Here is a 26,808-nt window from a genome sequence, read left to right on the forward strand (position 1 = left end):
GCAGCTTCAGGCTACCTTGCTTGCGTTATCAAATGATATAGCCAGATACTGAGGCACACATGGTTATGGTTCATTTCGATGGCAAGAAAAATATGACCCCTTTGTCAATGCATCTCTCCGGACCATAAGAATAAGATACATGTGACATATCATTAACCCGATAGATATACAGTTGATACAAGATGCCAGATTACAGAGACACTAGTTCCCGTGGGACATATTTGTGACGTCAGTGGGCAATGTGTTGGTTAGAAGGCCCATTACACACTAGCCTGCAGCAATGGTCTACCGCCTGTATCTAACCACACAAAGGACAACACACAAATAAATTCCCACAGAATCACTCAGTCTGTCTGCCGCCATCACGTCTACAGCTGTCCACACCAGCATGCTCTGTAACTCCCATAGTCTGACAACAGAAGTGCACACACACACGCTACACAGTCAGAAAACACAGCACCATTATTCATGTTGTGGCTGAGCAGTGCTGTCCTGGGTCTTGCCATGATGTGGAGTGGCTCCGGAGTCAGTGTTTGTGGCACAGAATGAGCTAGAACATAGCCTTACATTGTATCACATGGTCTGCGGCAGCTCAGCATCTGTATGTGACTAGACCAAGACAGAGGGGGGCTCTGTCCTTCCTTCAACCCGTCGTTATACCACTGCAACAATGTGTGTCCGTTTAACCCGAGATGACGGAGAACACGTTCACAGCCACAACCTGGGAAATAGCCACGGCAGCAGGGGAGGAGAAAGGCAGAACAAGCCGACTGAAATGTGGGGATGCTTAGGTGTCTACGATGACATGAGGGGCACATGGGAAACACCAAACACCTCCACAACTACGATCAGTACCACTGGGTCCAAAGTGACTGGGAGACACCTGCGTAACAAACCATCAGAAAGCATCCTTCAAACAGGGGACTGTGCCCAATCAATGACCAGGGGGATTATGATGCACTCAGATCAGAGAAACGTGACCCCCTACTTGGCCCCATCACCACTTCCAACATCATCTGGTCTACAATCTAGGGACCAAATAGGACTGGATCTGCGTAGCTTCTGAGGCAATTCAGCAGGGGTTTGAAGGGTGCTGAATGTTGTTGCCCAAAAACAACCCATTAATAATGAGACCACAATATATAAACACAAAAAATAATTTCAAGAACACCCAATGTAGTGTTTGGATAAGAAAAGAGTCAACTTGCTAGTATTGTGGTCAGAGTAATGCCCAGTTGGAACAGTAAGACTAATATGTGCTCATGCCTAAGTATTGAGAGGAGGTTCAATGTCATGCTGGCACCATTTTGCTCAGGTGAGAACATCAATCCTTTTGTGATTCCTCTTATTAACCAGAGCACAAATGCTAGGAACAAGACACATTATAAACCAGGAGAATTTTCAGGAGAAATTACTTTTTATCATTAGGACCATTCAAAAAAAAAAAAAAAGAAAAACTATTTCTTTCCAATTCACCATTGCTATTGTTCTCTACATTCTATATTTGGCATATAGACAGAAATACATAGAAAATATTACAGATACATTTTCAGCCCGCACTGTACCTCCAGCGGTGCCCAGTGTTGGCTGAGTATAAGTTTAATTCACATTAGGCTTAATAGGACAAATTCTAATGCATTGCTGGTTGTGTGTGTGTGTGTGTGTGTGTGTGTGGTGTTCCCTGTTTTTCTTTTCTAGAAGTTCTTTTGCCAAACGCGCTGGCTGTCTTACCATTGCTCCCCAGGCAAACTCCCCTTTTCACCGCAAAGTAATTCAAAAGGAGATTTATGTAAAGTGTGGGACCTCAAACGAGAGCCAGTTCTTACTTACAAAAAAAAATGACAGTTTCAGTAAAAAGGGTTACTGTTATTTTACAAGTAACATTTATCGTCTACCTGTGTGTAATTTATTATATCCTCTTCTAATGTATTATTGCTTATTTTGTATCCATTTAATGGGTCTAAATGTATGTTCCAATATGGAAAAATATTCTTAAAAGGTTTTGAAATAGTTGAGTGAAGAGACTGTCAGTTCAAGATTAATTGATAGGCTGCTATTAAGGAATTACTTCACTTACTCTTGGTTAGTAAAACAAACCATATGAAAAAGTATTTTTGAATGCCATATAAGAGACAAAATTAATAACGTAATTAACATTATGAATGGGGACAAATGTGCTTGCATTGAGGGCCATTACAAGGCTTCCTGTGAACTCCAGCTGACTCTACAGTGTAGGCATAATTCTGGAAAATGTATCAGTGACAAGGAGAGAAAATGAAAAAAGGAGAGCGAGAGACAAGGAGGCATAAAAAGAGAACAAGACCCTGACAAAAAAAAAGAAAGAGATTGTACTTATCCCCAGCGGATAATGTAAATGACAGCTGAATGTGAAACAGTGTCTGATCCACTCAAACTCGTTCTTCCCAATTCAGTCGTAGGTCCTCTGTAAAACTGTAAAAACCTACATGTTCCCCAGAGACGTCTCGGAGGGAGCACAGAGCGACCGGTCGGCCCGCGCAGGAAAGCAAACAGTATTAATCCTCCCAAAAGTTCAAAATATCTTCCTGTCATAACAAAAGATCGGGCCCTTGTTCCTCTCTAAGTCCACAACATCATATTAACTACAGATGTGAGGCGGTATGGAGGCCTAAACACAGCGGTCCCGTCATTTCTAAATGTTTAAAAGGAGCCTTAATGCAGAAGAGCTGTGGGTATTTGCCCAGCTGTTGGGTAAATAAGCACCCAGAGACTCAGGCTGAGTCCCAAATGACTCCCCATGGTTCCTGGTCATGCGTTATGTAGGGGATAGGGCGTCAGTTGTATAGCAGTCTCTAACCAAGCATAAAAGAAACGCCTGAGCGGAACCGGAAGAAAGCGGAAGCGTACAGTTTTCATGGTTTACCTATGCCTCCTCTATGCTTTATATACTGGTTCAGATTCCTGCCTGCAATGCCGACAGTATGGAGGCCTGGACGATGGCTAGCTAACCTCCGCCAGTGCTGCTTGTCAACCCAAACACGTCAGAGTTAAGTTGAGCGTTGCAGTTGGCCTCAGAATCCCCGGGCTAGGCTTAGTCCTCAGTAGGCCCATCGACCAGGTGATGTGAGCAGTAGGGATCCCCGGGCTAGGCTTAGTCCTCAGTAGGCCCATCGACCAGGTGATGGGAGCAGTAGGGATCCCCGGGCTAGGCTTAGTCCTCAGTAGGCCCATCGACCAGGTGATGGGAGCAGTAGGGATCCCCGGGCTAGGCTTAGTCCTCAGTAGGCCCATCGACCAGGTGATGGGAGCAGTAGGGATCCCCGGGCTAGGCTTAGTCCTCAGTAGGCCCATCGACCAGGTGATGGGAGCAGTAGGGATCCCCGGGCTAGGCTTAGTCCTCAGTAGGCCCATCGACCAGGTGATGGGAGCAGTAGGGATCCCCGGGCTAGGCTTAGTCCTCAGTAGGCCCATCGACCAGGTGATGGGAGCAGTAGGGATCCCCGGGCTAGGCTTAGTCCTCAGTAGGCCCATCGACCAGGTGATGGGAGCAGTAGGGATCCCCGGGCTAGGCTTAGTCCTCAGTAGGCCCATCGACCAGGTGATGGGAGCAGTAGGGATCCCCGGGCTAGGCTTAGTCCTCAGTAGGCCCATCGACCAGGTGATGGGAGCAGTAGGGATCCCCGGGCAAGGCTTAGTCCTCAGTAGGCCCATCGACCAGGTGATGGGAGCAGCAGGGAAACCCCTGCTCCACAAAGGAAGACTGCATTTACATGTCCAAGTTTTCACAAAGGAAAACTGCATTCACATGTCTATGTTTTTACATGCCCTCTCTAAAATATTGTTTGGCAAGAATATACTCTTATTGTGAAAAATAAAGGAAGAACCACATAGGCAAATAACTATGGCTGTGATGATGCTTCTTGAGAACCCACTGAGATGTATTCACAGAATCTAGGCAACAAGGGTTTATTTATTAGCAGGCAGCACTGCACTTCTGACCCAGAGCTACTCAATGCACACGATCCTGACAATTCAAAGCAAGACCATTAATCTAATTTAATATTCTGTTTTCTTTATAAACAATCATTTCAGATCAGTGACATTCATTCACTCGCTGCTTCATCCCAATGCACAACAGCACCAGTACCAGAGCAGTAACGTGTGTTGTGGTTCGTGATACTACAGCTTGGCGGAGTGTCAGGGTGTTAGCTAGATGAATGGTCGCTTCATCGTGCTCGGTTACATTTTGAGTTTTAAACACATTGACGCACAGAGACTGGTGTTGGTAGCGCGGTCCTGCTGGAAATATATGGAGATGCCAACAGCTAGGGCCTCGAACAACCAGCCTAGCTCTCTAGACCAGAGACTAGGGCAGAGAGACATGTTTTCATAGGAATGGAGCTCAATGGCTTAAATCTGCTAGTATGTTGGAGTAGAGTGAGTTGGGGGGATTGAAGGGTTGAGCGAGGTGGTACAGAGCCGTTTACAAAGTGTTAATTAAAATGAGCTGGAATATCCGACCGAGAGAAAGAGAGCAAGAGACAGAGAGAGAGAGAGATAGAGAGAGAGACTGAGACACTGTGCCAAAAGCAGTGGTCTAATTCTTCATAAAAAGTTGTTTGCTCAAGCTGGCCTGTGCGCTTTTTCTCTTTCTCTCTCACTTTCTTTCTCTCTTTCTATATCTCTCTGTTCTCTGTTTCTCCCTCTGTACTCTGGTTTGTTTAGTTAAGGTATGGCCAAATATTTAACCTACTCTCATACTTCCTCTTTTAATCCAAAATCGTTTATGATCCAAAAACAGTGATTATGTAATTAAAAGTGTGTTTTGCTGCTGGAAACTTCAAAAAGGAAGGCTGTTTCCTAAGACATCGTTTGCCGCTGATGTAATAATTTCCCTGAGATATTTAAAACAAACACATTAGGCCCGGAAGAATTCAAAACTTGTCTCTGACTATAACGCAGAGCCCTTTTGATTGGCTTGGGGCGTGGAATGCCACTTTTCAGTGGAAACCTATGGGCCGTTCCCTTAATAGTCCACGTCTCCATGCTCCCATGCAGTGTAAATTATAGTATAATAGGGTGCAGCCGATTGCAGACTCTGTTTATTCAATCCATTTCTTCACACAAGTTCCCATTGGCTTGTTCCTTCCCCCTGCCTGTGTGTGTCTGGTGGTCTTCTGATCCAACTGACCCTGTACATGTGTTTTCACTTTCTGCTCTGATCTCGGCTCCGCCACCAGCGGGGAACCAAATACAAATTGAATAGTAACCATTCACAGGCCACCCTTTCCATTGCACTGCTAGGCCCGCTTTGTCCTCCCCAGGAGGGGCAGAGAGATAGATGTTCGCTGTTGTTCGCCCCGGCCCGCTGGGCTGCTTGGCCGCAGACCCCAACACATCCCTTGTGTCCGTGAGTGTGTGTCGATGGTTGTGTCGCGCGGGGGTTCGGAGTCCTACACCGGATTCCTGAGAGATGCAGTTCATTTCAGGCCGAAGTACTCAATAGCCTTTACGTCCGTATAATACTGATCCCTTCAAAGGACAGTAGGGCCTGCAGAACGTTAGAGTTTCTAAAACTGGTCTAGCGTTTGCACTAATGTAAGCAAGGCGCCTACAGAGAGTTAAGGTAACCAAGCAACCTCAGGCCCAGAGAAAACAGCCAGTAGAGCTGGATGGATGCAGGGTGTCCGGGTGCTGTATCTTTTCTTATTTCAGTTAAGGGGAAGTTTTCCTAAGGCCCATAAGCCACCCTTCTGAGGCAAGTCCTTTTTTTTTTTCTGTGAAGCTCACTGTTCGACTGCTGCACTGCTCGCAAATGGCAGGGTATGTTTGTTCAGCTTTTATTGGAAGATGTGAGTTTTGAAGGAGTCTAAAAAGAAACACTTTTGTTGTTTTTAGGCTTCGTGTTTTCACTGGAGTGCGTCGCTGTGTAAGTGTTGGTTCTTACCAGTATCCAGCTGAAAAATTAGATGGGGAGAAAAATGAATAACCTGGAAATTCTCAACTGAATAATCTCCCTAAAACCAAACAGATTAACATGCAGAGGAATACTGTGGAATACATTATTGGTGGGAAAGGTTCTTAATATCAAGATTTTTATAATGTGCTTATCCAGACTTCTTCAAATGTCTTATTAAAGTACAGATAAATAGTAGATTATTATTGTAACAGTATGCACTGTTCACTGGTGACGAAATAACATATGTATTCAATAATATTTCCATATTTGGTTAGATTGACTATTTCGTTTTCCGTAACACCCTCTTTGACACCAGGAAGTCACTTCCACAATCTCAGATGGTAGATGTTGATATTTAGTTTTTGTCTTGCAGGTATTTTAAATATAAGTGTGTTATTAGATTTTTTTTAATGATTTCTTCACAGTGAATCCTTCTTGGTACCTCTTTATAGGTATAAAAACACATTCATCACCTGTTTCGAATTACAACTTTCACGCATTTTTCCCCTCTTCTTTTTCCCCTTAAATGATTCTTGTAAACTTTGCTTCGTTTACTTAGCCTGGCTTTCATTGCGGCCGTTTTGCACGGTTTACCTTTGTTTAGTTTATTAACCCAGGGGTTACTTAACCTAAACATCCCCGTCGAATACTTTGGCTTTGGGTTTCAACATTTTTAACCAAATTCTTTTTCTTACGTCGCTGAAAGTGATGGGGGGGGTGAGGGTGTCAGAGTTTATGGTCCGCGTTTACAAACCGTCACGCTTGTCAGCTGGGAATAACAAATGGAATAAGTGACATGTTAATCAAAGAAACATTTGTGAAACATTCTGCTTATTTGAAACTTCAACAAATATTCAATCACAACATTATGTGGCACAGGAATACCACACAGAATGTTCAGGTCTGCGTCTGTAAAATCTAATAGGAGTGATCTTACACACTTAAGTTGGAATTTGACTATTTTATTTATTGTTCCATACTCAAATGATTACAAATCGTGGCATGAAATAATGGAAATTATTAGGGTGTATATTTTTGTAAATTCAGACCAAGTACAATTTGTTAAAAATATTGTTCTAATATATACAATAAAACATGTACGAAGTAGATACAAATGAACACTAAACATGTCTTTCCCATTTGTAGTCTTTCAACAATTATTGTCTCAAATATCCTCCCATATCACTACAGAGAAACATCAAATCCAACAGCACATGCCAAAAAACCCCATAGGAATAGACTAAAACAAATAAAGGCTTTAAGTGACATTACATACGAGATCTGACTCCAGGAAAAGATAACATGTGCAGCACTAAGAGTCACTGGGAGTCAAGTGAAACCATCCTGATTAACAAACCCCTCAAAAATATCCACCAAAATAACGTCACGGGCTCCTCGGGTGGGTGACTGTCTTAGACTGTCGGTTCCCATGCTCCTTCAACATTGTTTCGTCTGCTTCTCCAGCTGCAGACGGGGAGATGTAGGGGAGGCAGGCAGGGAAGGAGGGAGGAAGGGAGGCACTCATGGGTGGTCTCCCGGACCAGGCCCCACACGGTCCTCACTCCTCCTAGCACTCTGTGGTTTGTGCCCTTACATCTGATAGCAGTGGCTTTCAGCTGGGACTAGCTGGCTGTGAGGGCTTTCATTTTGGGCCACGAATGATGACAATCATCCGGCTACTGAAGACTTGAGTCGACACAGACTGGAGCCGTTTCCTCCCACTTTCACCTGGCTGAGCGTTCACGGATAGTAGTCAAGCTTGTAATTGATTTGCCATACATTGGATCTCTTATTCACATTTGAAATAAGAATTACTCCTCAATCTTTCAGTTTCTACCAGTGGGAAGTCGTTTCTGTAATCCTCTTTGATTTAGTGTCACTAGCATAACTACCTTGGCATACTGTATTTCAGAAATAGTTTTCCAGTGATGGTAGTTATCTTCTGATCTCTCATGCACACTGCCGCTCATCATAACCTCTCCTCAGCAGAAAACAGCAGAGGTTTTTGTTTGCTTGGGAGCTCCCTGTCGTACTGTACTGTAGCCTCATCTTTCAAACCAAATCACTAAGCAGTATTGCTCGGCCAAAATGTTTTTTACAAAGTGAATGACATCCTTAATTCAAAATGCAGTCGCTAATCACCTGACTGAGAATGAACGGTCTCTGGTAAATCATTTAAGTTCAAATCAAATGATCCTCGAGGCCCACAAATGCACACTGGGATTTACGAGGATACCTTACGACCTAAGTAACCACAGTTTGTGAAGTCTCATCGCAGTGTAATCCACAGAATCTTCCAGACACAATTTGCTTCCAAATAAGATTTTATGGAAATCATCTAGAAAGCGGAGCCTACAGACATCAGGGTTGGGGCTATAGGGCCTTCGAGTGTGGTCTTCGCTCTGCTACTCCCTATAGACACTGGCTCTTTCATCCCCTACACAGTTCTCTTTAGCAAAGAGGCCAAGAGCAATCATCCATTTTACCCCAACCACACACGTTCAAAGGCGAGGTCACTCGTAATGTCACAGCAAATTGTCCTTCATTTTCGGGAGAAAAGGGGACGTTAAGGGAAATTAACTGAATTGAAAACACTCAATCATGCATATAAGAGAGAACACCCATTTGTTCTAGGTTTTAGAAGGCATCTCAATTCAAATGTTAGGTATATTACCCGACGGAGATTTCAGCAGCCTCACTCGCACATCTACACACCTACCTACCTACAACAATCCTAAACACACCTTGTAGATTTACAGCTACAAACAACATGCAACAACCCTAGACACACCACTTATTGTAGATTTACAGCTACAAACAACACGCAACAACCCTACACACACCAGTTCCTGTAGCTCTACCACAACAGACAACACACAACCACCCTACACATGGGTTTCTGTAGATCAAATCATTATTGTCAATATTGTTCCATTACTACAACTACTATTACTGCAACTATTACTACTACTATTGCTAGACTACTGCAACTACTACAACAACTACTATTACTACATATATTACTACTACTATTACTAGACTACAGCTACTGCAAATACCACAACAACTACTATTACAACAACTATTATTAGTCCTTAGCAACTACTACTGCAACTACTACAACTACTACAATATGACTTCTACTACTACCATGTTGCCCTGCCACAAGAAATGCTGTATTTTAAAGAACAGCACGTTATTATAAGGACATGTTCTTTTAAAGTTTTCTTCAGTACACAAATAATGAAAAAAGCGCCCGAAAAACGGAGAAAAGAAATGTAACCTCCCACTTGTTGACAGGTTAATACATATTGCCATCCTTGACTGATGCATTACTAGCACGAGTGTGGCACATTCGCCCCGCGTCCATATTGTTTGGATTAAGACTCTGTCCTGGCCTTCTATTTTACGAGCTGACGATGGCTGTTTCTCTGGCTCAGGGTACTTGGTTGCCATCCTGCGTCCAGGCCCTCGGCCTCCTGCCCTGTCACCTCAGCTTGGACACCACCTTGATCCAAAATTAAAATAAAATTTTCATTGTTCACCCTCCATTTGCATTAACTGCAAATATAATTTAGCTGGAGCCATTTGAGAACATGCTCTTATTTAAACAGTTTTTTTGGGTAACAGAGAAAAAAAGGAAAGGTGGTTGCTTTAGTCCATTGAGATTTTTTTTTTTTTTTTTTTTGAGATCGGTGAACAGTGGCTCCTTGTTTTACAAGAGGTCCTCCGTGGTCACGGTGGCCAGCTCTGAAGCAGCACAGTTGACTTCTCAGCTTCTCTGTTTGAGCCACTGAAAGCTGCACTTCAAGTAAAATGTTGCAGCGGTCAGCTTCATCTGGGAAACACCATGGCTATGAGTGGTTTGTGTGTGTGTGTGTGTGTGTGTGTGGAAGACAACTTAAAGAGCAACCGTTGATTCTAGATTTCACCATGCAGGGACCGAGGGAGCAGGGGAGAAACAGTGAGTAGCCCACATCTATGTTAGCGTCGTGTCCGCGCTGTTCCATAGAGAAACCACTGTGAGCGGGGTGTGCACGTGTTCACAAACGTATGTGTCTAATTTGGAAGAACAAAAGAAGGTAAATGAAACCCAAGCCTGGAGGAGCCAAGCTGACAAAACAGAGCGCTCCCAGGTGGTTAATGGGCCAGGGGAATGACCAGTTGACCAGCCAGGAGCACCGTGGAGGACCCCATTACGAGGCCCGTGTTCCAATGCTTCCTGATTGCCTAATGAGGGCACTACTTCCCACCAGAGCCAACACTGCTCAGCTCAATAGTGCACACTACGTATGGAATAGGGCACCATTTGGGAAACTCACCTGGGCTGCTCTGCCTCTCCTTTGCCCTGTCCCCTCCCTCCAGCCTGCCAGGCCCATCTGCTAGATATTACATCCCATCAGAGGATCTTCTGTTTGTCCAGCACGTGTTATAGATGTGTGGTCTTGAGATAACACACAGGGCCCACCGTGTCACTCAATGCTAAGTGGGGGTTTGAATTTTTCTTGTCTTTATAGTCTTCTGTTGCTCTGTAGAACATAGCACTCCTGGCCATCTCACCCTACATAATGTCTAATCCTCAGGCAGACGTGTCTATCTCATGACTTCTAACATGTCCGTTAATTAAGGATGTTGTGATTGGAGCGCCAGCAAGTCTTCGTAAAGAGAAACGCTGTAAAACCATTACGGTTCATTTTGGTTCACACTGGTTGAACCAGCCATGCTGGCTCCCACATTAAAATTGGCGTAACAAAAGCTAAACAGATATGCATGCTTGTTTTATGATTCTTTTGTGTACTATTCTGCAGACCAAGTACAAAATCCCTGTTAAAATGTGCTGACCAATGTAGGAAGTCATTCATTGCAGATGTTTGCCCGACTGGCCTGTGCCATTGTTTTTCTCTGGTTAACCATAGTTTTTCTTTGGTCTTCAGTGGTGTCCGACAAAGTTATGTTCATGATATGTTTTTTGCCTTGCATTTCAGTTATTCTGTAATTACTCTGCAATTTTCAAAAAAATTACAATCCCACTAAACATGTAAACAGCACAAAAGCCTCCTTCCGGCTTGTGAGTCCATTACAACATGGTTGCATAAAAAAAGCCATAAAAAGTTGTTCAAAGACATTTACTGAATTACGGTCGGGTAAGTGGGTGAGCATTATATTCTTGTTGTTTCTTTCAAAAACATTGACAGTGACAAGGACTTAGAGACCACAACCATCTTTTTAGTGGTCTAATCTTTGCGTAAGCCGTGGCTGGAGAGATTAATCTAAGGTAGAAGGGGTCAGAGGTTGGAGGTTGGGGGTCGAAGGCTGTGTTGTGGGTGGTTCTGATGAAGCAGAGGAGCGGTTGGATGGGTCGGGATAGACAGACACACAGATCATCCCTGGTAATTTACTGAAGCTAATCGCAGTTGATTGTCTTTGACAAGAGAGATTACCCACAGACTGGGGCCGGACAATGAGGACTTGGCTGCCATGCAATGTCTCAACTGTGGAGGGAGGACAAAGGGCTGAATCAGACAAGGAGACTGAGTGAGTGAATGTGTGTGAGTGAATGTGTGTGAGAGAGGGAGAGAGACAAACAGGGCTAGGGGGTAGCACCTTTTAGACAGCGTGATGATGGGGAGATCAGCAGAGTTGAGGACCCTGAGAACACAAAGTTCAGGCATCCCAGCAGTCAGCTATGACCTTAGACTCTGATCGACAAGCACAGTGGCCCTTGTGATGACTCACAATGAGACCAGAGGGCTGCGTTGGCCTTGAAAAGGGACTATTTGAAATAGAAGACGTTCACCCGGAGTAAAGATAAGACCAGGGTTCCCCAGGGTGGGGGGTGGGGGTTGGACCTCTGACAGTACAGGACAAGAAAGAGACTTGTAGGTTCCATCAGAAGCACTTAAGTCTATGGTCCTTGTGGGAGTTGATCATCATGACTTCATTAGTTCTTCCTCCTAGATGCCCAGGTTTCCTGTTAAAGAAGCTCACTCTTCAGACCTGACCCATTTAATATGAAAGAAGAATGTTTGTTTTACTTGAGATGAGAGCTATTTTCGGTGTTGGTCTCAACTCTCGACATTTGAACTCTCGAGACATCCCTTCAGACATTGTCCGGTCAATAAGTGCCATATCCGAAACTCTCCCAAAGCCAATGAGAGTGGTAGAGACGAAGAGGGAGAGAGACAGAGAGAGCGGTGAGAGGAATTAAGTCCCAATTCATCAACCTCTTGGCAAGCTCATAACTCAAAAAGACAGGCACAGCCATAGTGGTTTCTATGATATAGATGACTTTTACAGAGACAACATTAACACATGCCAGGAGTGGCGTGTACAGAAGAGGGCTCATACATGTGTGAATGTACTATATTAAATGAAGGGGAAGGTTCCAGAGGGCTTGCCTTGGTGGTCTAATTACTGCTACATTACATTAACAGACCTGGTGTAGTAAGGCCCAGTTATGATTCTGAGGTCTTCATGATAGTCAGTCTGAGACTGGCCCACAAAACCCACTCAGACACTAACTTTCATCCGCCCGGTCTTCTTACACTGGATGTTTTTTTCTCTGTCAACCCTTTAACGCCACATCCAGTCGAATGTCCATTCCTTTTAATTAATGAAATAATGTAATAAGTGAAATGGAAGAATATTCATGAAGAAACACCTTAATGAGGTCTATGAGAGTCTGTTAAACAATTGTTTACGCATTGCTTGTCGGCCCACAACGTTTACGGTCTGCGGAGTGTGGCTTTAACGATGAGGAATTACTTAAATAAACATTAGCTGTGCAATCAACTTAAATTGCCATGCAGTGGAGCAAAATCAGGTTGAACAGCCAGAGATGGATGATGATGGATTATTTTTAAGATGAACAGCTCAATCCATCTACCACTGTATTTTTCCGAAGGTCTCGTTGGGTTAGTGAGCGTCTCCACGATGCCTGTCATGCTCCCGCGAGAGTGGGACCAGCTGGGTCCCTCCAGCCCCGCTGGGGCAACAACGAGGCCAGGGCGCACCTCTTTAAGAAAACATGCCGTTTGATGTTGTCACTTTCTGCATATTTCAATCACATGATCTTAACTACACCACTACGTACCTTTCTGATTGGAGTACAGGTGTGAGGCAGGCCAACAGAGAACGGGCTGGCATTACAGCCATGTGGGAGCTGCTGAACAGAACCCTCGACTGATAACTGCGTAATCGTGGTGCAAGGTAGTATATGTCTTTAATGTATTCTGTGTCTAGACTGTAGAATGAGACTCTGTGGATCACAGATTCTATGTTCTATCCATTCGTCCAACCGTTCATTATTTGTTGTCTCCTTCTTGCCTCAATTCTCGTCCCTCTCATTCAAATTGACTGCGGGCCATATGAGATGTTTGATACCGCAGCTTTTTGTGGTACCAAAACATCTCTTGGTTTCCATGCAACATCTTGAACAAGTCTGTGAGAACAGAATTGCCGGCTTGGTTTTTTTTTTCCTCCCCATGCTTTAGACAGTGTTTCCCTGCCGCCCAGGACCACCAAAGATGTCAGCTGCTTAAAAAAAAAGTTCCTCAAATCGATTAGAGTTTCTCTCCCGCTTTGAATGAATGTCCCAATACTTATCGGAAATTACATTTTCTTGCTGTCTACGATGTAAAATGCCCAGAGAGATCTAACGTGTGTGTTTGTGTGTCAAGCCGTGAGCCTTCATGTGTACGTACATATTGTATGTGTGTGTAGCTCAACAAATAAAACCATTCACACTTTCTTTAGCCCTGTCCAGCATAATCACAAAGGGAACAAATTAACTTTACAAAATGACTAAATGTAATGTGACTGAACATAACCTCCGGTTGAATACAGGTCAGAACCTCTCACAGGAATTTAGAGTATTCACATTTTTTGGGATAAATCACTTGTCATTGAAAATCTGGAGTGAAATGGCCTGTATGAGGCACACAAGGGACTTCTCTGCACAAACGGGGATCTATCACCTCTAATACTTTCAATCTCACAACACAGAGGGAAAATATGGTGTCTAGAAAAACGGCATGCTAAGACGGTGAACAACAAGAAGAAGAAGTTTGGAAGAAATGGAAGATATAGAGGTGAAGGGTCACCACTGTGGTGCCTTGAATTAACAGCTGAAGTTTCTTTTGAAAGCCCTGCGCATATAAAAGCCTGCCATCAACACGTATAATCTCTTAGCTGAGCCCATTGAAAGCTGGGTCCTGGGGGTTAATTCACCCATCGCTCCGCGTTTGAATCAACTCTAGACTCACATTGAGATGAAAGGCCGTGGAGTCCCGGGACCCGAGAGTTGCAGCTCTGAGGCCCGCTGAGCCTGGACGACTGGGCCGGATTATTGCATGTTCCTCTGGTCGGACCTCCATTGGGACAGGGAAACTGAAAAGAAAAACAATAATTAGAGATAATTGCTTGTGTCCAAACACGAGCGTTGAAGCCCTCTATTCCCTCCCCCCATCCCTCCTCCCACCTCCCCCCTCCCCCCCCTTCTTCTCCCTTCTTCTCTATTGGTAGTATGTGGGGTGGAATGGAAAGGACACCCCCCTGTTTGGACAGCTGGGCAGGCGAACATAATTTGTGACAGCTGAACTGAAACGTCTTTAACCACGAAGGAAGAGTGGAGAGAGAGAGAAAGGATAGAGCGATGAGGGAAGAAGACAATCAGCTCAAGAGAAAAAGAGAAAGGTGGGGAAATCGGAGAGAGACGTGGAGCGTTTTGCAAAGGGGAGAGATTACAGAGAGGAGATGTGGGGGACGCTGGCCACGCATCATAAACTAGCTGGAGAGCGGGGGATTGGAAACCATCCGCAAATAACGCTAGACTGGAGACCAACTCGACATCAAACGCTGCAGTTGGAAAGGAGCAAAATATTTAACGATAGAGCGCCGCTGAACATGGTGTCATGCCAGGTTTGACGCATTGGGTTAATTTGCTGCTCCCTGGCAATGACCCTTCACCTCCTGGGGATCGTGGGGTCAAACTGAACTCAAAATGAGGCAGCGAAAATCATGTCACTCTGAGGAGGCAGGTCAGGGGTCACTGCTGCGAGTCCCAGTATATAGGCTAAAACAAGGACCATATGTGAATGGATACACATCTGAAACAAAAATAACTCCTGATTTTCCGCCCCTTCTCCCCGCGGCCCAACCACCCCAACCATCTACAACTCACCACAGATATTCTGTTCTAATTCAATAAAGTCATGAATACCTCTGAAACGGTAAATTGACATAATGTTGGCAGCATTGCCCCAGTAAATTGACAGTGACAGAAGTTTTCCCAGAGGGAAAATATTAATACAAACACAGGATTACTTTTCCAAAAGAACCACGCTCCCAAAATCTCCCGTGTTTACGTTTCTCCTCAATCCCAATTTCTGTGAGTGTGAAATGTAATACTGACTGTATGTACCCACAGAGGGAGGAGGGAAACGGCCAGGGAATCGGTTATGTGACTGATGCTGTTTGATGTCGCTAACCTAGATAAGACAGGTTCTCTCCAAGCATTTAAACTACCGCGAAACCTAATTCTCACTACATCCCGAAAGTGATTTCATGATTTGTTAACTGATTATTCCAGTTTGCTCTAATATAGTATCAGTGTGTGGGCTTTCAAAAATATGTTATTGAGTAGGACTAGATACATTTTTCTTTTCTTTTTCAGAAAACCTACCTCCTGAAGATTTCGCTACATGTATCTAGTGGTATTTATATATTTTTTTGTGTTTCATTCTCATTGATTTAACTGAGCAGTGTTCATAACCGCTGGTTTCAGGGTGACTCTCCAAGAGGGCATAAAGTGTCTGGTTGTTACCTTAAGTAAATTATCCAATCAGTAACTGTGTAGGTGGCATTAGATGGTTGTTGAGCTCTGAGTTCTACTATTAAGCCCTCATAATAATGATTTTCTATTTAAATTTTAACATATACTACCAGGGTGACCACCAACAAAGGAATGCTTTCACTATTCAGAATAACAGGCGTGTTGCATGGGATTAATATTGCCAATAAAAACACAGTTAAAACAGCTCTGTGACGGTTTTGAATGAATCCCAACATAGATGTATTGGGCATTCAACGGTTGGGAGTGAAGAAGTCAGCCACACAACTAGCATCTGTTCAAATAACCAATCAAGTTCCATCAATGTTTATGAACTTTTGACAAAAATATTACAAAAACATGTAATATATGGCAAAGGGCATGTGTTAAAAACATACAAACAGACATTTTATCAAAGGTATCTATCTTTCCATGTCAGTCAATCTGCACTGTCTCATTGATAAGCAGAGAAAAGATTAATACTCCAAATCTCCAACAGAAATGCATAAGGAAAACAATGTATTATTGCACATGAAAATAAAAGCAAACCCTCCAATCCAAGTTTAAATAACTACATTTCGAGCAGAGACACATGCTGCACAAACACTGAAAGGGAACCAAGAAAAATGAACCAGATATCCCATACAGTAGACATTGTACACAGCCCTTTGGATTCCTAGATCGGTCTACCTTAGCCACCATGAAGGACATGAACAGACCAACTGTTCCAAGATAAAACTACCTCACCTTCTGTGGATGTGAAAACTGGACCAACTGTTCCTAGATCAGTCTATCTCAGCCTATGTGAATGAGTGGACCAACTGCTCCTTGATCAGTTTTCCTCCACTTCTGTAGATAAGATGAATTGACCAATTGCTCTTACATCAGTTTACCTCAACTCCTGTGTATGAGATGAGTGGGCCAACTGCTCATTGATCAGTCTAACACAGCTTTTGTGGATGAGATGAGTGGAATAACTTTTCCTTGATTTGTCCACCGCAGCTTCTGTCGATGAGATCAATTTACCTCAGCCATTGTGGATGAGATGAATGGATCAACTGAAGGCTGAGCCAGGGAGTGTGTATGTATCCCAAATGGCTCTGTGTGTAACATATTCTATAGTCCACTAGCTTTGACCAGAGATCTATAGCAAAAGTCTGTTATGGAATGTCACGGAACTGCAGAACCCCAAAGTAGTCAACAAGTTTTCAGATCTGCTGCAACTGGATGACTAGAGCAGGAGACATTTACCTCAACAGTCCCACTACTGTCATGTCCCAGCTAGCACACCAGTGACATTCAATTCCTTACGTGATTAGGAAAAAACAAATATGTATGTCTTTGTGTGTGTGTGTGTGTGTGTGTGTGTGTGTGTGTGAGTGTGTGCTAAAATATGGTCTCATGTAGTATGTTTGTAATAGTATGTGTGTGTGACTATTACAGTATGTGTGGTTTAGAAGTAGAGACAGTGTGTGTTAGGCAAGCCGTTTAGTCATGTGAGCGTGTGTGCATGCGTGTCTGTAGCCCAGCACCATATGTAAATGGCTTATTATGCTGAACAGGCCTGCAAATCATTTCCTGTGGGCTGACTATTTATCTGATCCCCTTGAGCTTTACTGTCGGATGCTCCTCGTACAAACATTGTGTGATGTGTATGAGTGTGTGTGGGTGTGTGTGTGTGTGTGTGTGGGTGTGTGTGTGTGTGTAACCTATGTGCTTGAGTTTTGCACGTCTTTCTGTGTGTGTTTTTATTTGTGCGTAGATGTCTATTGTCTACCAGTATGTGTGTCTACGTGTGTGTGTTTGTGTGTACAACACACTCTCCAACCATACACACACCATGACCTGCTCGCTGGGTGGCGTCACTTCTGCAACATTGACTGAAAACAACTAAAACTGGAAGATAATTTTCATTAGATTGGTATCACGTGTTCTTCATTAACTATTTTTTTTCCGCTGTCCATATAGCGTGTTTGGCTGTAAACATGGAATCGGTTTGCCCCCTGTCCCCATCCCCAGTCCTCTGCCCCCCATCCCCAGTCCTCTGTCCCCATCCCCAGTCCTCTGTCCCCATCCCCAGTCCTCTGTCCCCCATCCCCAGTCCTCTGTCCCCCATCCCCAGTCCTCTGTCCCCCATCCCCAGTCCTCTGCCCCCTAACCCCTGTCCCCATCCCCAGTCCTCTGCCCCCCATCCCCAGTCCTCTGCCCCCCATCCTCAGTCCTCCGCCCCCCATCCCCAGTCCTCTGTCCCCCATCCCCAGTCCTCTGCCCCCTAACCCCTGTCCCCATCCCCAGTCCTCTGTCCCCCATCCCCTGTCCCCTATCATCTGTCCCCCCTCCCTCTGTTCCCCATCCCCTGCCCCGATCCCATGTACCCTGTCCCCATCCCTCTGTCCCCCATCCCCTGTCTTTCTTTCCCCCTTCCTCTGTACCCATCCCACTTACCCCCATCCCTCTCTCCCCAGTCCCCATCCCCTGTCCCCCATCCCGTCCCCCATCCCCTGTCCCCAGTCCCCTGTCCCCCATCCCCTGTCCCCTGCCCGCATCCCCATGTCCCCTGTCCCCATCCCCTGTCCCCCATCCCCTGCCTGCATCCCCATGTCCCCTGTCCCCATCCCCTGTCCCCCATCCCCTGCCCGCATCCCCTGTCCCCAATCACCCTGTCCCCAATCCCATGTCCCTGTAATTTATATTATATCTTATTCATCTGGCCTTTTGTTGGTTATCACAAATCAGATGTTTATGTTTTAAAAGTTTGAGTTCATCACTTGCACCCGTGCCACCCATATATCATTACAGCTAACACTCACCAGCCACTTTATTAGTCACACCTGCTCATTAATGCAAAGTGGCGAACAGTGAATCATCTGGATGCAACTAAATACATAAAACAAGCAGACATGGTCAAGAGGATCAGTTGTTCAACCAAACATTTGAATGAGGAATACAGGTGAGTTAAGTAACTTTGACCGTGGTTTGATTGGTGGTGCCAGAAGCAGTGATTCCAGCATCTCAGAAACACCTGACCTGGGGTTTTCACACACTATTCTCTGAAGCTTATAGAGAACGGTGACTAAACATCCAGTGAGCCTCAGTGCTGTTAATCAGAGGAGGAGGTCTGATTCCCTCAAGCTGACAGAAAGGCCACAAATGCTCAAATACGCTTTACAACAGTAGTGTGCCAATCTCTGAGTGTACAATGAATCAAATCTTGAAGTAGATAGAGGGAAAAGGGGATCCTACCCGATACCAGGAAGGTGAACTTGATAAAGTGGCGTGAGAGTACATAACTGTTAGGATCTGAATGTACATTGTCAATTTTTGCTTTTGTGGGATCCTTGAGCCCGTTTTTAATTTCAGAATTTTTTAATGTCTCAAGTGCTCCGTAATGCTTTCATAAAACAGCGCAAAAATGCTACAAAATGGTAAAATAATGAGCCTTGTCGGCCACCCGCATTTTACTATGCAGTAAAATTAATGGAAGTCATATTGAGCTGCGGTTTGTACATCTACAAAGACAAAAAGCATCAGTTTGCACACAGTTTTAAATTGTTTTCGAAATAAAGAATTTGCACTTGTCAACTCTTATTTTTGTGGGAAACATATAGGGCTATCTCAATTTGGGGTAATTTGTGGTTCAACGCTTCAAAAAGTTCAAAAGCAGTCAGAAAGTGCTATTTCTGCAGTCATTATAACACACTCAGAACTAAAGCCAACAGACTTAGCGGTTGCCAAAAGTAGCCTGAATCACCTGTCTTCACAATCCCCTGATTTTCAAATTATAACTTGCTATTTATATGCTTTTAATTAGATATAGCCTATGGGGTATATCAGGTTTTCATGATCATATCAACATTTGTACGACAGTATGCCAGTTAGAGTTATGTCGGCTGGGTACCTGGTGGATGCTAGCCAATTTGAACCAGTAGTAGGAGATAGGCCCTGAGCCAAAAGGCTCTGGTCAGGCCTATACATTGTAGGACTACTGGGGGCGTGGTTGTCTAGGCATAGCTGTTATGACAGGGCATTTTCCCAAATAACAATGAAAGGTTGCCATTGGCACCAGATGTTGGACTATTGTCACCTATTTATTTGGACTTATATGGGCGCTGCTCAAAAAAAAGTACCCAGTTCATATTTGGATAATGGAACTTTACTGAATGACGAAATATGAGAACAAGTTAAAAAACGAATACTTATTTTAAGTTTGTAATAAGCTAAACACCTTCTTTCAAATAACACATTGCAGGTGCACTTAGCCTTAAAAGCGTGCCTTAGTTTTTTTTTTAAATATATGTTTGGTGTGTAGAGGTGTGGAGGTGTGAAAACCCAACAGGGCTCAAGCAGATGTTTATTTTGGAGTAATTCAAAATTAATTGGATTTCAAATAAGTTCAAGAATATTTCCAAGCTTTGGAAACACAACAAAAGTAACGATTCATCTTAAAGTAAAAGATAAATGTTTTTCAGGTAGTGAGAGTGGGTAGTGAGACTAATAGTTTGTAGGATTTTCATCTGTCATTTATTTATTTTACAATCAAAGGTTTGAGTGTTCATGCTATGGATGAAGTAATAATAAGATAAGTGTACTGTAGGCTAATAGTCTATGAAACAATTTTTTTTGAGTAAAGTTGTCTGCCATGTTGAAATGTGTCTGCATAAGCAGCATCATTATTTATTCCTGAAATTATCCAAATCTCTGTGGCTTGCTGATATGATATTCATCTGTTTGCTTACATTACAAATAATATATTTAACTTAACGTTTGCAATGAAAAAGTAGCACGTGAACTGCTGCCAATTTTGGTAACTTTATCATTGAGGTCTCTGATTTAAACTTTCGACAATTTTATGGAAATATGCATTTATTTCATTTAGCTGCTATTTGTTTGCGTTTGTATAAGTCTATTGTAAATTTCCAGTGTGTTATTATACAGTTCCGGAAAAAATTAAGTGACTACTGCACATTCCTTTCCAAATAAATCAATAAATAAGGTTTTGAGTGAGGAACAGAATGGTTAAAATTAAGAGACCACTGCAAATTGAACACTTGTGTTCCTCACTCGAAACTTTCCATTCCGACTTTTTTGGAAAGGAAAGAAAAATGTGCAGTGGTCTATTCATTTTTTCCGGAGCTGTATGATGATGAGTTATTATTATTGTTATGATTAGGATTACCCCCAGTCAGGCAGTAGGCCCAGTCTGAGCGCACCGTCATAAGACAGACATGTCTGACCTGACCTAAGGACAGGGACATAAGAAGCTACATAGGCTACTGATTCCCTCAGTTGTTCCGCCCCCATGTGGTTAAGCAACACTTACATTTTGAACTCTGAGTCCAGTCCTGCTGAAGGACACGGTCTTACTCAATGCTCTCAACTGGAGAGAAACGCTTGTGTCTGACCGTGGTCACAATCAAACCCTCTAAAGAAAAGGCTATAGGTTCTTGAGGAACACAGCCCATAAGGTGGAGTTTTTATTTCTCTCGAACTCTGATGTAAAATAAACAGACACTGGGCGCCAGACCTCATCCCCAAAGCGGTTGCATGGGATCAGTTACCTATAGGCCGGCTGTAGGCTGAGGCTGTGTAAGGAGAGCTGGAAACCGGGCGAAAGAAAGGACTTGGAAAATGTGTATTTTATTTTTACTGAATTTTATTGACTCCCGGGGACGTTTTTTTTGGTGGGTTTATTGAATGATTATGAAACCGTAGAATATTCTGTTCCAAATAGTTACATGGTGGCCCACTGCTGGCTAAGTGGATGTTAGCCTACCACCAAAAACAAAACAGTCTAGATTTTGGAATGAATATACTTTTATTTATTTCATAAAGATGTACAGAAATAAAATACTGAGTGCTCAAAGAAGGGATAGTCAAGCAAGATCAGGTGGATATGCTTCAACACAGATGTGCACGCTGCTTGTAGCTTACAGATCAGAAGTGAATAACCTCTAATTGTAAATATATAACTAGTTTTTCACAAAGCATCCCATGAAACAAAGCAGAAGTAGAGGGCAGATATAAAGGGGCAAATGTTTCATGCTGCTCTTATACATTAGCCCAGCAATCAGGTTGAGCTTACTCTTCTAAAATGCCAGGCAGAGATGGGTAGATGGTTCTGTATGCTGGAGGAGGTGAACTAGGCTCAGCAGAACAATCCTCTTCAGATCCTTTTCCATCGTCTGGGTTCTCTAAACTCCCTGTTAGTCTACAAAATAAGTAAACAGGAAAGAGTTCTGGGAAATAGTATAATGTGTCTTTCTAACGTAAAGTAAATCAAAAATAATATCCCACTTTTGGGCTAATAAACTTGATTTTATATTAATTAAGGAATAGGCAGCCTGTTTTTTGGACTGAACTTTAGGTCAAAAAACAGACCAAATAGTTCAGGGATTCACTAAATTTAACCTAATACCAAAAGCATGAAGTGCTTGTGTTCCTCCGGGACTCGGGTTGCCTGCCCCTTTGCCAACCATATAGCTAAAAGCATATGGTTGGGATGGGATCTTCAGTGGCTGGAGTTCAACATAGAGAAACACTACACAAAAACAAATGATTCTTTAGGTGTTCTTCAAATTCAAACTGTGAAGGAACCCATTTAAAAGGTTCTTCAGAGAATAACATTTTAATGGTTAATCAAAAACATATAAAGAGTTGGGGTTCATTTTTGATGGGGTAAGTTCTTCAAATTAGATCTATTGATTATAGCAACAATCACACATAACATAAAATTACTTCCCAAGCAAAACTAATGTATTTGTTTTCTTGACTAAGATTGTAGCTCAGCTTTTGAATGTTATAGACTCTTATTATGTCTTCCTTTAGCATTTAACAGCTTGTGTCTAGCCAAACCCCAACGCAGGTCTATCTGTCTTCAGAGATTGGCAGAACACATCACACATTCTGAAATACAAAGAATGAAAAGTTTGGAGGGAAAATGAAATAGGTGAAACATTAGTGCCCCAAATTGGGAACCCCTGGATTGAGAATCCCTGATGTGAAAGGTTTCTGTACTCTATCATCTCTCACACAGATTAACTTGTTAGTTATGCATTATCGTCCACTTAAGTGTTTTCTACTGCCTTGCAGGTTAAGAGCTAAACAAATGTTCCAAATACTGTGCTTGACAGGATCCAATGGCATAGTTTAATGTGTACCCCCAAATATGCCCTCAAACCCCAACTGGCACCCTGCCCACACTCAGTCAAATTCTGAATGTATGAAAAAGAAAACAAATACTATTTGAGTTGATGTGGCCTGGTCCTTCATTCATATCTGCTCAGCGGCTCTGTCTACGGTCTGACCTTGTGTTTGCAGGGCGGCTGTCGTCCCCAGTAAATGCTGCGTTACCCATCTGGCACACGTTGTAGTAGTGAGGAGGCAGATCTCTGGGGACTCCATTGGTTGAATCTATTACCTGTGTCACTGATCCGTATGGAGTCGGAATATACTGCATCACCGTGGGTGTGTGGAACATGATTGGCTGATTGATCCCGTTGAATACAAATGATTGACCAGCCCTAGATACTGGGATGTCCAGTGACTCGGACAGCTCTTCATCACTGTCCCTCTGCTTCAACACCTGGCAGGAGAGCATCCTAAACTTACAGACGCTGATGAAGAAGAAGGTTCCTCCAACAGATAGCAGGACGGGACCGAGCAGCTGGGTCGACTCAAAGCTTTTACTGTAACTGTACTTGAGACAGCCCATGGATGTCAACGCCAGGCCTACTAGTCCCAAGAATATTCCAGAGAACAGGAGGCTAACCCCGGTCTTATTCCTTTCAGAGACCGACACGTGGCCATCTAAAGGGTTCAGAGGACGGATGGGTTGGATGGGCACCACATTCAGAGAGAGATGGTCCAAGGTGGCAGAAAGGTTGTCTCTGGCCCCGGCGCTGTCTGACTCGGGCAGAGGCTGCTGGCCTGCCATGCTAATTCAGAACTGCCAAGCTACCTACGGCTTCTTCATGAGCGCAGTCTGTTGCCTGGTTGAGCACTCTGCTAGCCTTTGTGTTTGTGTAGTTAGTCAGAGTTAATCCTCTGTCACAGTGACTGTTGAGAAACATTTGCTGAATTGCAAATTCGACCTTTGGCCCATAGCTAGGTTAATGTACTGCACAGTAAACTGTGAGAATGTATTTGTCATGGGTGTTCCTACGTGGTTGAGGGTTCCTCTGTCATTTTCCATTTTAATCTTTGAAAACCGTGTGTGGATGGATACGTGTAGGGTAGACAGTAGTGTTATCTAGTCACCATTCAGGATTCATTTCAATTTAATCCTGCACATTTTGAAGGTCTTCTCATTGTCCACAGTACTGACCTATTTGGATAGCTTTACTGAATCCTACTGATTAAACAGGATGCACTGCTCCATGTTAAACAGTCATAAAGACATGCAGGCACAGGCTTTATTGAAGTTTCAGGAAGCTTGATCACAACTTGTTGATGGCATGCTGTAGATGCTGCCAGGGTTGGGTAGGTTACTTTTTAAATGTAATCTGTTACAGTTACAAGCTACCTGTCCACATTTGTAATCAGTGATGTAACTTTTTGATTACTCAAACTCAGTAACGTAATCTGATTACTTTTAGATTACTTCCATATTAAGAGGCATTGGAAAATGAATGGGAATAGCCTATAACCAACTGAACACCTTTTGCGGGATCAATCAATGATAGAGTTTACATTGTTGGCCAAAAACGGAATTCGCATTTTACCTTATGTGTTGTGTAGGCTACAGTGCCTTTGGAAATGGGTTTCTAAACCATTGCTTTTTACTTCAATATGATTGGGCTACATCTCTACATTGCACGCTAAAGGTCTGTCAGATATTCAGTCATTCCAATTAATCCAATAAACCTTGATCTTCCAGAATCTGACTTTTTATCAGAACATAACCCAAAATGATGATGTTTAAGCCTGTTCTGTTATTTGTGTTTTATTCATGTTTCTAAATGCTTCAAAACATTGTTGAAAAATAAATGTCAATTACTGGAAAAGGGTATTGACATTGTTGTATATAAAATTAAGATATCCGTAGCTTTTCGCATATGAACTAAATCTGCAGCGGTCTGATTATTTGCTCCAACATTGTGAACATTTTGCAGAAACCTCCGGCACGCAAATGCATGTTTGCAATCGTGAACACCCGCATAGAAGATTTACCCGTGCAAACGTAACCAGCGATTATTATGGCCACCAGTGATGGATTTTCAAAACGCAAATGAAAGAAACTGTGATTATAAACCTGCACTCTTAGCTAAAATTAAAATGACATCAGCACCCAATGATAACAAATGAACAACATTTTCAGAGATGCAAAGCAAGCAGAATCACATGGCCTACTTGTATGGACGGAGTTGATGTGGCCGCCTCAAATGCAAATAATCCTCCTGTGGCAGAATGATTCTCAACACAGATTTCTCCTCAAATGTCTTGGTAAATTCCATATGTTTTATCCTGAAGGCAGCGCCATGTTACAGCTATCTAACAAATAGTTGGCTAATCTATTAAATAATTCCTGTAAAAGTTATTCGGTGCAACTCGTCCTGGCTGTGTTGTTCGGTGCATTTGACAAATAAACCTTGAAACAAGCTATAACACCAGGTAGGCCAATTCCCTGTCATTGTTCTGATAATTATGCATCGAGTAGATAACTAAATAACATTGTATATGCCTCTGCTAATATTATCGAACCGAGGCGTCGCTATGATCACAATAAATTTGTGGCTTAGCCCCAACCCCTGCCCCGCCCGGGTACAGGGTACAGGGTTTTGAATGTACGTACGGAAAATGTCGACGTACACGCTAGCGGCCTACATGTCTACATGGTCATAATGCGCAATCTGAATTATAGATCAGGGGCTATATTTATTTATTTTTTGGTCCGTTTCAGATCCGGGGCTACTCATAAAAGATCCGGGGCTATAGCCCTGGACGCCCAGGCCTAACGACGCCACTGTTATCAAAGATATAGCCTACTCAGTTTTTACCAGCCATCCAACCAACCAAAACTGGAGAAATGTAAACCAGGGCTTCCTCTGTCACTAAACTGGTTATGCGCGTCCACCTTTGTGGACACACAACAACTGAGGCGCACAATTCATATTTTGGTTCAAATAACCATGTGTTTATAACATTGAATAATGAACTACGTGTCATAATTATTTTGCGCACCTTTTTTAATTGAAGTAATCCAAAAGTAATCAAAATATTTTTCAAAAGTATCTGTAATCCGATTACAATATTTTTGTTGGTAACATAACAGATTACAGTTACAGTTTTTTTGTAATCCGTTACTCCCCTACTCTGGATGCTGCACAGCTTGTTCTGAAAGTCGTGTTACCACCTGTGTCACTATTTTAATTGGACTTCAAGTCATATTACAATGACAGAGACAACATTCTCTCACCATGTTTACATTTAATATTTAAGTCAGTCGATAGCCCCATCTCATTACATGAGAGAGAAACTTCAAAACAAGAGTTCAGGAGATGAGAGTTGTGATACAACACAGAATAGTTTGAGGTCTAAGAAAGATGGGAAAGAGGGAGATTTGTAGAGAAGAAGGGAGAGAGTGTAGAGTGAAAAAGAGAGGGAGAACAGGGGAGAGAAAGATTAAGGGAGGTAAAGAAGGAGAGAAGAAAGAAGTCCAAGAAGAAAGGGAGGTTCTTTCTTGCACGCACAGACCGTGGAACGCAAGCCGCAATCCACCTTGTCAAATATCATCTCACACGGTCTCAAACCACACTGTTATACATAACTTATCACCGTCAGCCCCATACTGCAATGGTTGAACAATCAGTGTAGCTTGTGAAGTGGAGTGGGCTTTAAAAACACAGGCGTCACGCAATACGTGTCACTGGGAAATGGGTAATGAGCTGAGAGCTGGGTAAAGACCGGCGAGCAACACGCAGCCTTCCAGCTGCAGCTCTACAGTCTCTACTAACCCCCGATAAACAGAGCCCCCTGACCATGTTCTCCGGTGGGGGTGGGGGTGGGGGTGGGGGTGGGGGGGTGTATCACAAGAGACATTTAA

The 26,808-nt window shown here is 43.2% G+C and overlaps 1 protein-coding gene across 1 annotated transcript in view; it reads right to left on the reverse strand.

The window, feature by feature from the left end:
- Positions 1 to 23,801, reverse strand: part of tmem174 (transmembrane protein 174) — a 47,289-nt gene extending 23,488 nt beyond the window's left edge. The window contains exons 1-3 of the mRNA XM_010899283.2: positions 23,072 to 23,801; positions 21,850 to 21,975; positions 14,203 to 14,326 (exon numbers count right to left, since the gene is read on the reverse strand). Coding sequence (XP_010897585.1) covers positions 14,203 to 14,326; positions 21,850 to 21,975; positions 23,072 to 23,700 — 879 coding nt within the window. The 5' untranslated portion in view covers positions 23,701 to 23,801. The remainder of the gene's footprint in view (positions 1 to 14,202; positions 14,327 to 21,849; positions 21,976 to 23,071) is intronic.
- Positions 23,802 to 26,808: the final 3,007 nt, after the last annotated feature.

The sequence above is a fragment of the Esox lucius genome, chromosome 14 (assembly GCF_011004845.1).
Source record: "Esox lucius isolate fEsoLuc1 chromosome 14, fEsoLuc1.pri, whole genome shotgun sequence".
NCBI lineage: Eukaryota > Metazoa > Chordata > Actinopteri > Esociformes > Esocidae > Esox > Esox lucius.